The following is a 12,697-nucleotide window of genomic DNA, read 5'->3' as shown; positions in this document are numbered from 1 at the left end:
TGAAAATCCACTTTGTGTCCAAGAGTCATAGTGATCTTTAAGGAGAGAAATCCGATAACGTTGTATTTCTGCTTAGCACCCTTCAGTGGCCTCTCATTGGGCATAAAAGAAAATTCAGACCCTGCTCCGAGACCTACAAGGCATTGGCTATGTGACCCCTCCCGCTGCCTGCGTGACCCTATCCGGCTCCCTGCCCTCCCCTCCTTTGGTTCACACCGCCCTACGGCCATTGCCACCTCCCTGCCTTTGCCTCTGCTGTTCCTCCTGACAGACTAGCGCCCCAGACACCGGCCGTTTTTTCATCAGCCAGCCTTCCCTGACCAACTCCTAACAGAGCCTCCCTCAGCCCACACTCACTTTGTCCAATCACCCAGGCAGACTCTTTCCTCCCCAGTCCCGACCACATCCAAAATGCCCCTGTTTCTTTTTCTTTATGCGTTGATGGCCCGAGGCTTGGCCGTCTTTCTCCCCACCGTTACCTCAGCTCTGAGCACAGCGCATGTGTGAACGGACGAGTGATGGTAGTTCCCCCATCATCTTCCCCATTGGTTGGACCACTGCAGAATGCAAGTGAGTCTCTTTTACCCTTGGATAATCTTGAAGGAGCAGGGTGCAGTGGCTCAGGGCACAAGCAAGTCACGACTCTGCCACTTAATCATTGTGACAAATTGAACCAGCTTAAAGGCTTTAGGCCTCAGTTCTCCAACCCGGGGTTGGGGGGTGGATCTCTGAAAATTCAGTCACTTAAAAGATGGGGTTGCAACATTGTGAAGGATTCTTAGAATCCTAATGCCTCATCCAAATTCTTCCTGGAACCAGTGGTGAGTGATGGCTCCACTCTGCCTCAGACACCAGGAGAGATGATTCCGGGCCCTGGGACTGACCAGGACTCCCAGGCAGTCACAGCAGTCTCCCAGCTGGGCATCTCCCAGTCCGCTGGTACCCATTTTTTATCATTTTTGATCCACAGTGACCGGGCAAGAATACAGGGGATGCAGCAGCAGGGATCTGCCCCCTGTTTTCTGGCCGAGCCTGGCCTCCACCCCCGTAGAACACAGAACTGAAGATGACCCCATTTGAGATGGGGGCTGGGTCTAGAACGGGAGCCAGTTGCTTGTCCTGTTTTCACAGGAGTTCATGTTATCATTAGAACATCAAATGAGAGAAGGAGTTAAACATGTTCTGTAAAGTACAGACCATTATTTCACTGCAAAGGATTACTAGCTTTACAATCACCAAAATCGCTGTTAAACAGCAGGCCACCCAGGAACTCACGTTTCACTGTGGAGGAGCAGTAAATCTGTTCGCCCTCCAGCTGCCCACCACGGTCAGACTTTGAAGACATGAGCCATGACCTCAGTCTGGCTTCCATGGAGGTTACATGGATCATGGTAATGCACTCAATGAGAAGACTGTGTTATCATCTTTTTAAATGCCGTTGGGGAATACATGCTCTCTTTGACATAGGGTTTTTCAGTCACACCACTCTTGACATTTAGTCAGATAATTCTTTGTTGTGGGAACTGTCCAGTACGTTCTAGGATGTTTAGCCTTATCCCTGGCCTTTACGTACCAGTTGCCACCAGCCCTACCTTCCCCCAGTTGTGACCAAAAATATCTCCAGTAATTGCCAAATATCCCCAGAGGGGGAGCAAAAATCGTTCCCAGTCTGCACCACTGCTTTAATAAAACAATTCAGTGAGGCTGGGATTTGTTATCCCATTTTTATGGATGTCAAAATGTAGATTAGGGAAGTTAAGTAACCTGCTAAGAGTCACATTGCTAATGCTGCCTCTGAGGCAGGTGGGTCCTCTCCAGCCCTGCTTACAGCTTCTGCCCAGCCACTGGCATAAATTAGTCACTCAGCAAATACTTGTCGAGCATCTACTGTATGCCAGGCAGTGTTCTATTTGCTCAACAAATACCGCTGGTACTTGATACTGGGCAGGGTGGGAGGGAGAAAGCTGTAAGAGATGGACAGCTGTATTAGTCTCCTACTGCTGCTCTAGCAACTGACCACAAGCTTAGTGGCTTATCTTACGGTTCTGGAGGTCAGAAATCCAACTTCCGTTTCACTGCTCTAAAATCAAGATGTCAGCAGCCCTATGTTCCTTCTGGAGGCTCTAGAGGGAGATCTATTTCCTTGCCTTTTCCATCTTGTAGAGGCCACCTACATTCCTTGGCTTGTACCCTTTCCTCCTCCTTCAAGGCCAGCAGTGTAGCATCCTCTCTGCTTCCTAACCTCTGCTCTCATCCTTATGTCTTCTTTCTGACTGATCTTCCTGGCTCCCTTTTAGAAGGACCCTTGTGATTACATGAGGCCCACCTAGATATCCAAGATAATCTTCTCCATCTCAAGATCCTTAACTTAGTTATATGTGCAAAGTCCCTTTGCCAATGTAAGGTAGCCTTCACCATCCAAGGGTTTACAACTTGGACATCTTTGGGGCCTACAACACCCTGTCTTCTGGCCTCCAAAGATTCGGGTCCATCCCTCATGCAAAATACATCCATCCCATCTCAAGGTTCCCCAAATTCTCAACCCATTATAGTACCAACTTAAGTCCAAAATATCATCCAAGTCTCATCTGCTCAAAACTCCCAAATCTCATCACCTACATCTAAATTAGATAAGGAAGAGACTATGGGCATTACTTATCTTAGGGCAAAACTTTTCTCCACCTGTGAACTTGTAAAACTAGAAAACAAGTTATCTGCTCCCAAGTGCAGTGGTGGGTCAGGCACAGGATAAGAGGGTTTCTCTGTTACAAAAGGAAAGAAGAAGTTTAAAGGAAAAAAAAGAGTCACCAAACCCAAGAAATTTTAAAATCCAACTGGGCAAACTCCATTAGGTTTCAGGGAGTGGGAATAATTCTCTGTAGCTCAGGATTCCACCCTCTGGGCCCATGGCTCCACCTTGGGAGTCATTCTTCCTCTTTCATGAAGGGTAGCATGTATTTGCTGCTATGTAGTTTTATCAACCTGTTTCCTGCCTGTAGAATTCTGGGAGTCTGACAGCTTCCTTTTAGTTTGTCCTTTCCCTCTCCCATGCAGTCCTACCTGGCAGTGTTTCTGCTGGTGTGACATTTTCAAAAACGATGCAAGTCTCCTATGTATATGTCTGAGATTCACTCCATGACACAAGAGGCTCCTCCACAAATCCTTCCTGGATAATCCTGTCTCTACTCCTGGCTTCTACTGAGATGTCTAAGGGGGTTCATGTCTAAGCTCCTCAGTGTGACTGAGTACTCTAAACTGTGGCTCCTTCTGAGGTGTTAGCAAAAAATTGTCCAGCTGCACCCTTGGTTTTTCCTCCAGAGCATGCTTTTCTGACAGTGCTTCTCCCAATTTTAGCATCTTTTGCAACCTGGATAGGCTGAGAGTTTCCCAAATCATCAAGTCCCAGTTCCTTTTTGCTTAACAGTCTATCCTTTTCCTCTAGCACTTTACTCTAAGCAGCAAGAAGGAACCAGACTGTTCTCTTTAACACTTTGCTTGGAAATCTCTTCAGCTAAATATACCAGTCCATCATTTACAAGTTCCATTTATCACATAACTACAGGACATAGTTTAGCTATGATTCTGCAACTATGTAACAGGATCTTTCTCCCCTCTTGTTTCCAGTGACATGTTCCTTGTTTCCTGAGCCCTCACCAGCAGCACCTTTAACATCCATATTTCTATCATTGGTCTTTTGGGGATGATTTCTCTAAGATGATCAAAATTTTTTATATGGCACTTCTCACTTCTTCATGAGCCCCCACTAATTCACTGGGTCCCGGGTTAAGGACTTGAATGTCTCTGGGGAGTCATTATTCAGCCTGCCACAGCAATTGTTAAGTTTATGGTCAACCATAAACTTGATTGTTTCTTGTTTTCTCACAACTATGTTAGATACCACAAGGCCTATGGGGACAGTATGGGTAGGCTGAGCGGACAGACTGGTTTTCCCAGAAAGTCCAGTTTACACTTTCTGTCGCAGTGTAAATGGAGTGGTGCACTTAGTCCCTTTCTTAAGCATCCTGGCTTTGGTGATACATTTTCTGATCACTGTTAAGTGTAGATCTTAATGCTTTAAGATCATAAATCTACAATCTCATGGAGATGAAACATCTACGAAACATTATCAAACGGCTATAGTTGAGTCCTAAATGCTAGGACACTTCAGTGCTTCCAAGCATCCTTCGATACCCACAACTATCTGCCAGACATTTCACCAACTGGAATATCAGGATCATTTGGAGGCCTCAAAGTGTGTGGTCCCTGGACCAGCAGCATCAGCATCACCTTGTTAGAAAGGCAGACTCTCAGGCCCCATCCAGGACCACTGAATCAGAAACTCAGGGGGCAGGACCCCACAGTCTGTTTTAACAAGCCCTCAAATCAAAACATACGTTACGCGCGCGCGCACACACCCCCACACACGCTTAGCAGCATCCTAGGCGTGTGAACACCACAATTAATACTACACATACTGCTCTGTCCGGAGCAGAGGGCTTGTTTGTCCCTGCCCGTTGTTTCCTCATCTTCAAAGCGATGGCATACATGGGTTGGGATGATTTCAGTAAATGTGAGTTTGGTGGGAATAGTTCTTCAGTTCTAACGATCGATTTTCAATGAGGTTTTCTCACAAGGAACATATTTCATTTTTCACTTCTCTTCTTGACTTTTGGCAGGAGCTAAGAAGAAGCCTGGAACTTAGTGTAAATCTACAAAGGAAAGAAAAGGATTGTTTCAGCGACGAGTATGACTCTATCGAAGAAGACGTACCCTCTGAGCCAGAGCCTGAGGATCATCCTAGAGAAGACCCCCCTCCTTTCAGTGGAGACCCAGGCCAGAAGGATGTTTCCAAAGACCCGGAGACAGAAAGACACCCTTTCCAAGGCCCAGACACCCTCGTAGTGCTGGAGTTTAACCCGGCTTCCGAAAGTAAGCTCTGTCTTATGTGGCATTTCTTTGCCTTTGATGTCTCTGGATCTAATAGTAAGACCTAAATTTCCATCCGTACTGTGGATTCAGCTTTGGGAAGGCTGTCTCACAGGCCACAGGGTACATCAGTCAGGTCTCTGCTGATCGCAAGAGGCGAAGGCTCACAAAAGCTTACAGATGACCCTGAAATTCTGGATGGTAAATGTCTGGCAGGTAGTTGTCGGGGGCTGTCCTGGGCGTTGTAGGATGATCCGCACGCCAGCTGGCTCATGAAACTGACTCAAGCAAAAGGGACTATTTCTTGACTTGCTGACTGAGGTGTCCAGGGCTGCAGCAGGACTCATTTCTCTCCCCACTCCCTCCCTCTCCTTCCCTTCTCTCTTTCCTCCCTCTTGTCTCTGCCTTCTTTTGTCTTGGTATCATTCTCACACGCTCTTTCCTCACATAGACACAGAATTGAGACATTGGCTTTGCAACTCCATCAGAAAGTGGATTTCCCTTCCTAAAAGCTCCAGCAAATGTCCCAGGCCTGGCTCTGGAACTCACATTGGGGTCATGTCTCTGAACTAGGCCCTGTGGCTCTGATAGGCCAGGTCCAGCCAACAGGACTACTGGAGTGTTTATCACCACCCAAATCACATGGACCAATAATAGCTTCCAAAGGAAAATCAAGCTAAATCTGAAGAAGGGAAGCAGCTGGCCACCGACAATGGCTATCCACTAGAAGAGGCTTTTCAGAAAAGACCCTGGAAGTTAGATTCAACAAGACAATTGGTGGGTAGCAGGGAGAGCCTACTGGACAGAGTCCTCGCCCCCTATCCCGAGCTGGCATGGCCTCTGCCTCCTCCTCCCTCTCCCTTAGGAGCTCATTCTCCCCAGAGCTGAGTGTGCTGTATTTCCTGAACCAAACCCCAAGCCCAACCAGGGGGGAAGCATGAATGAACAGAAGGAAAGAGAAGTGAGGGAAGGTTTGAGATCAAGCAGTATTTTCATCCGCCAGGGCTGCCATGACCAAATACACAGACAGGGGGCGCTGAATCAGCAATGGAAAGGTATTTTCTCACAATTCTGGAGGCTGGAAGTCCAAGGTCAGGGTGTGGGCAGGGCTGGTGTCTCCTGAGGCCTCTCTCCTGGGCTTGTAGATGGCTGTCTTCTCCCGGTGTCTTCACACGGTCTTCTCTCTGTGTGGGTCTGTGTCCTGACCGCCTCTTCCTATAAGACACCAGTCAGATGGGATTCGCGCCCACTCTCAAGGCCTTGTCTTACCTTCACTGCCTCTCTAGAGACCCCATCTCCAAATGCAGCCACATTCTGAGGTACTGGAGGTTAGGACTTGAACACGTGAGTCTTGGGGGAGACAGTAATAACAGGCAGCTCTGGAAAGTCTACACCCAGCGGTTGGTGGCTCCAGGGAAGAGAGCATCCCGTCCCTCAGCCGTGCTCTCCCCATGTTCTCTCACCTCCTTGCTCGGGCTCTTCCCTCTACCTCGATCACCACTTCGCCTCTCCCCTCCACTCTGACCCACAAAACCTGGCTGTGTGCTTTTCCCTCCAGGCTCAGCTCGGAGACTGCTTCCTCCAGGAAGCCTCCTTGGCACTGCCAGCCCAGCCAGCTAGGTTGGTGCCTCCTCTGCCCCATAGCATCATCATGGCACTCATCTCACTCCCCAGTTGCCTTTCTCCTGCTCCGGCCTATGAGCTCTGCCAGGAACAAGACAGGGACATGCCAGAGACAAGACAGTCATTTCTGGGTGTGAAGAACCAGGCACCGGGCCCCAGGCACAGTTTGAGAGATCCCAGGGCATAAAGTGAAAAGGGAGAACTCCTCTCTCTTGCCATTTTACAGTTTTTAATGATTAGATTGTTTGGCAGGCCTTGCATTGATCGCAGTGATGTCTGCTACGGGTGGGCGGGGGCTGCCCAGTCTGTGAGCCGTTGGGGGCGGCATGCCCACTTCCTACCGCCACTCTCAGCTGCCGCTTTCATCCGCAGCCTCGGGCTGGCTTCTTAGCCACAGCAGGACACAGGCTCCCGCCAAGAGGAGCAGGCGGGAGGCCGAGGGGCCTGTTATAAGGTCTTCCCAGACCCCAGCATGGGACTGAAGTTCTGAACTAATCCTGAGCATTTATTCAGGAACAGGCAGCCCTAACCGGAAAAGGTGTGCTTGGTTCTGGGCTGTTCCTTCATTCACTCACTGGGCACGGATCCGGCCCCAGGCACTGTGGGACAAGATGGGCCCAATCGTTCTCCTCCATCACTTAATCGTAGCAGGGAAAACAGACAATAAGCACATAAACCCATAAAAAATAACAGTTGTCATCACTGATTGAGTTCCTAGTAACCTGTGTCAAGCTCTATTCCCTGGGCTTTACAGGTAAGTCCCTCATTTAATCCTCACCACACCCCCAAGGGAAGTCCTAGTCATTGTACTTGTTTTACAGATGGGGAATCTGAAGCACAGAGAGGTCAAAGAACCTGCCTAAGGTCACACAGCTAGAAGGGGGCAGAATGGGATTGAATCTCCAAGCAGTCTGAGCCCAGATCCTGAGTTCTTAATCATTCAATTGAATAAATGAACCAGATGAAGTTACAAAGCGATCGCTGGGCTTTGAGGAGCCTATGAGTCATCCCACTCCTCTCTGTTTCCCCTTCGAAGCTGTGAAACAACGAGAGGTGGCTGTGGGACTCTGAGAGAAAGTGAGCAAATGATCACCTTTCCCACTGGGTAGAGCTGGATTGGTGGCTGGTCAGTACTGCCCCTCTGCAGTAGACAGAACCTGTCCCCTAGAAGCAGGCAGAGCTGGACCGCTGATGGCCTCGGCATGGTGGAAGGGAGGCCGTGTGACCTGAGGTCAGCTTCCCCTGGAAGAGGAAAGGAGGAGGGGCTGAGATGAGCCCTGATGGCCTCCTACCCCCACCTTTGTCCTTCTTGTGAGTAAGGGGCAATGAGTTAGTGGCACAGAGAAAGACAGGAGTTATTTTTCCAGTGGAAAGGGGAGGGCTGGGTCATGGGTCAGAAGTTTGACGTGAGCCTCACTGGGCTAAAATCACTCTGTCAGCAAGGCTGTGTTCCTTACGGAGGCTTTGGGGGAAAATCTGCTTCCTGGCCTTTTCCACCTGCTAGAGGCTGCTGCATTCCTTGGGTCCTGGCCCCCTTCCTCCATCTTCAAAGCCAGCAACATTGCATCTCTCTGTGCCTTTCTTCTGTAGTCCCACCACCCTTTGACCTTCCTCTTTTCCCTGTGTGTGTGTTTGTATTTTATTGTGGTAAAATAAACATAACATAGAATTTACCGTTTTCACCATTTTTAAGAGACAATCTAGTGTCATTAAGTACACTCACACTGCTGGATAACCATCACCACTGTCTATGTCCAAAAGGTTTTCATCATCCCGAACTCAAACTGTTCCTCTTCCACTTTTAAGGACCCTCATGATTACATTGGGTCCAAGATCATTTTCCTAGTTTAAGGTCAGCTGATTAGCACAGTTAATTCCCCTTGGCCTTGTAGCCTAACACAGTCACAGGTTCTGGGAATTAGAATGTGGCCGTTTTTGAGGTCCAGTATTCTGCCTACCCTCCACCCACGAGGCTGGCTGGGGAAATACATGAGATGGTGTGTGCCCAGGACCTACCCCAGTGCCACCTCCCTCCTTCCCCTTCCTTCCTTCCTCCTTCTTTCTTTTCATTCCTAATTCTCAGATTGTTCCAAGCAGTAATATTCGTGAAACTAAGGTTTGATATGCTAGTTGCTTTTTTTTTTCTGTACACATTAAGATAGACAGTTGCTTAAAACGCATCTGCCCCTGTAGCACCTGGGATCATCTCCTGTCCCACCAGTGGTCCAGGCACCCTTCTTTGGGAAACATTGACTATAAATCCTGGCCTGGGGTCCCTTCACTGTCTGGCTTAACTTACCGCCATCCAGACCGCAGCCACTCACCTGCCACATACATTGCATCTCTCAAGCCTACACACACACTGTTCCCTTTGTCTGCGATACACTTCAGCAACATCCCAGTCATCTGGAAGGGCTTTCTTCACTGTTGGCTGCACCCCTGTCAGCCCCATCCTCCAAACTGCATCCTCCTTCTGATCCTGTTACCAGAAACCTTCTGTCCCAGCCCCGCTCTCATATCCATTCAACCATTCCTTATCCTTGGCTAGGCTGAGTCCCTCAAGGGCAGCAAATATGTTCTACTATGCTTTTCCAACTCCAGAATATCCTTTGTTGCACCGTTATTTTATGTACCATGCTGCCAATGAAGTCCAACACCCTATCGATGATAAGACTTGTCCCTCTTCAGAAATGTTCAAATTTGAGAACCTGTGTGTGTCCTAGAATAATTCATTTATTTACCAAAATATGGTGCTTGGCTCATCATGGCTCTCAGCAAACTTGTTTTGTTGTCAGCATTATTTACACCTCTAATCCCAAACTAGCATGGGGCCTGGCACAGAGCAGGGGCTCAGTAAATATTTATTGAATGCAGAAGTGGACGCACAAATTAACAGTTGCTGGAGCAGAGTGTGCTAGCTCTGCTTGCACTCAGTGTTTCACATATAAACAGCTGGGTTTCTTTTTTAACAGGTAAGAAAAAGGAAAGGAATTTGTCTGCTAAGCGGAAGGACAATGCTGAGGTCTTCATTCCCAGCAAACCTGAGCCAAATCTGAATCCCCAGCCCCCAACCGTGTTCCCAGACCAGGAGAGGGCATACTCAAGTAAGAGTTCTGGGGCCCCTGAGCGGGGCTAGGGCTGGGCTGGGATGACTCTCAGTGGGGTGCCGTGATGGAAGAGTCCTTGCGTCGTTACCCTCCTCCCCAGGACCTGAGCTGACCTTTGGCAAATGTATTATTAAAGGTCTCCAGAGAAACAGAACCAATAGGATGTGTGTATGTCTATATACATATATATGTATAGAAAGTGCATTATTAATAGGATGTGTGCATGTATATGTGTGTGTGTGTGTGTATATACACACACACATATATATAGAGAGAGAATATATTTATTATCACGAATTGGCTCATGCATTTATGGAAACTGGCAAGTCCAATCTGCAGGATAAGTCAGCAGGTTAGGGACTGAGGGAAAGTCAGTGTTCCAATTCGAAGGGCCAATGTTGCAGGTGAAGTCCGGAGTTAGTCCGCTGGAGGATTCTCTCTTACCCGGGGGAGGATCAGTCTTTCTGTTTCATGCAGGCCTTCAACTGATTAAGTGGGGCCCACCTATACTATGGAGGGTAAATCTGATTTCTTCTATCAATTAAAAAGTTACTCTCATCCAAAAACACTTTCTCGGAAACACCTAGAATAATGTTTGACCAAGTATCTGGGCTCCCCATGGCCCAGTCAAGTGGATACATAAAATCACAGGACTTCCTATTTCTATAACAAGATGTGGTAATAATTGAAAATTTATTTTATTTTTGTTTCAACTTTTAAATTAACTTGCTTACTTTATATGGGTAATAATACATGCAAGTGGTACTAAATTCTAAAGGTACAATCATATGATATCACTTATATATGGAATCTAAAAAAACTGACACAAATGAACTTATTTACAGAACAGAGACAAACCCACAGACATAGAAAACAAACTTACGGTTACCAAAGTTGGGGGGAGTGGAGGGATAAATCAGGAATTCAGGATTTGCAGATACTAACTACTATATATAAAATAGATAAACAACAAGGTCCTACTGTATAGCACAGGGAACTATATTCAATATCTTGTATAACCTATAATGAAAAAGAATATGAAAAGGAATACTGAATCACTATGAAACTAACACCACCAGAAACTAACACAACATTGTAAATCGACTATATTTCAATTAAAAGATTTAAAAAAAGTTTTAATTAACAAATTAAAGTTACAAGAGTTAATGGTGAAAGGTCGAGTTTGCCACTCTGCTAATGAAATGAGAGGGTCCATTGATTGAGTACTTACCATGAGCCAGCCACCATTGTAAGCTTTTATTATAATTTACTTATGTGTATTACATAGTTTACATACATGCTAATTCTATATGAAATTTACTTATCTATATATAAGTAAATTATATATGTAATTTATATATGCAAGTAAATTATAATCCTTATCATCAGCCTTTGAGATGGGGTCTGGCTTGTGCCACTTCTCAGATGAGGCACTGAGGCACAGAGCAAGTGACTCACACAGCTGGAAAGCAGCAGATCTAGGCCTCAAACACTGGTGGAGCAACTCCACTACTGTGTCCTTAACCAGCAGACTGCACACATGGAGGCAGCAGATGAATTGTCTCAGCCTGATGCCTTGGATCCAAACCAGTGGCTGCAGTGACCCTCTGGGGGCAGCTTGCTTCTGATTACTGTGACCCAAAGGACCTCAAAGAGCTCAAGGTATTCTGGCATCCCAAGAATTTGAAACCCTGAGGTTCCCCGGGGTAAAATCCAGCCCCAGCCAGCCAGCCTTCTTACACAAGAGGTCAGGGGTCCTGACCTTGCTGACCATGATGTTCCACCCATGTTGATGGACAAGCTGCAGGGACTGTTTCCCACAGGGCCAGGCCAGGGGACCTGGTGGTGGGAACCAACGCCTCCTCCAAACAGTCACTGTTCTCAGACCTGGACCAACGAACTCCAAGCGTGAGGCCTGAGGCTTACAGCTCTCTTCCCAGCAGCTCAGGGCAGATGGGAGGAGGAGGAGGAAGTGACAACAACCGCTTCCACTTCCTGTGCATTTGCTCCCTGCTATGTAAATATTGTCTTGGTTTGGATTCCTTAGAACCTGACTCTGAAATAAGGATGCAAGAACAAGTAATTTAGTTGGGAGGTGGTCCCTGGGAGGGGACAGGAAAGGAAGGTGCTAAAACTGGCTTTATCACCAAGCAAGTTCACTGGGCAAGTGGTGAGTTACCTGGCTGGAGAGCTCAGGGGGCAGTGCTGAGCAGAACCCTGGCATTTGACCACTGCTTCCTGCCCCAGGGTGAATGAGGGACCCACCCTCTGCGGTCACGGGTTGCCGACTGTTCCTGGGGTGTTGACCGTCTAGCACTCTGGTTCTGGGTACCAGTGGAGCCCTGACACAGAGCTGCAGGTGGAGGTCTGGCTGGGGACTGTGGGCAGGGTAGCGCGCAGGCATTCTCTGATTAACCCTTATCAACCCCAAACCCAACAGGGAGAAAAGACTGTACTAATACAACACAAGGCATTTTATTTTTTTATTTTTTTAATTTTTCTAACACCTTTATTGTGGTTTGGTTCCTGTACAGTAAACTACACATATTTCAGATGTACAATTTGACGAATTTTGTTAGTTGTTTACAAGACAAGGCATTTTAGACAGCAAGTGATAAAGAGAGTGGATTGAAGGGAGAGTGTAACTGAAAGTCCGAAAGTGGTGTGATCTTTGGGCACAGCCGGATCCCGGTGATTAAAGTCTATCAGCAGTCTGCCTCTCTCCACCTCTTGGCTCCACTTTCTCCTTTGTGCCCTTCATTCTCAGATAAGCTCTTAGGGCTGCTGAGACAGCCACCAGCAGCTCTGGGCTGCCAGCCCACCTGCCTAGCAACTCTGGCAGGAAGCATGGTGGACTACCGCCTGACTGCCTGGTACAAATTCTGCCCTTCCACCCTCTAGCTCCGTGACCTTAGGCAGGTTGCTTAACCTCTCTGAGCCTATCCTCCCATCTGCCCAATAGGGAAAGGAATAATATTCACCTCCAGGGGTCTCTGTAAGGATTAAAGGGCTGGATGGATAGGCTGCTTAGAGGAGCACCC

General features: G+C 47.5%; 1 protein-coding gene across 1 annotated transcript in view; it reads left to right on the top strand.

Annotated features, from left to right (window-relative positions):
• The window catches only part of KIAA0556 (KIAA0556 ortholog), a 173,989-nt gene that overhangs the window by 81,922 nt on the left and 79,370 nt on the right, over positions 1 to 12,697 (top strand). The window contains 2 exon segments of the mRNA XM_014560871.2: positions 4,677 to 4,929; positions 9,522 to 9,653. Of these exon segments, the coding sequence (XP_014416357.2) occupies positions 4,677 to 4,929; positions 9,522 to 9,653 (385 nt within the window).

Source organism: Camelus ferus, chromosome 18 (assembly GCF_009834535.1).
Source record: "Camelus ferus isolate YT-003-E chromosome 18, BCGSAC_Cfer_1.0, whole genome shotgun sequence".
Classification (NCBI taxonomy): domain Eukaryota; kingdom Metazoa; phylum Chordata; class Mammalia; order Artiodactyla; family Camelidae; genus Camelus; species Camelus ferus.
The sequence above is the reverse complement of the archived record's forward strand: the minus strand, read 5'-3'. Positions and strand labels throughout refer to the sequence as shown.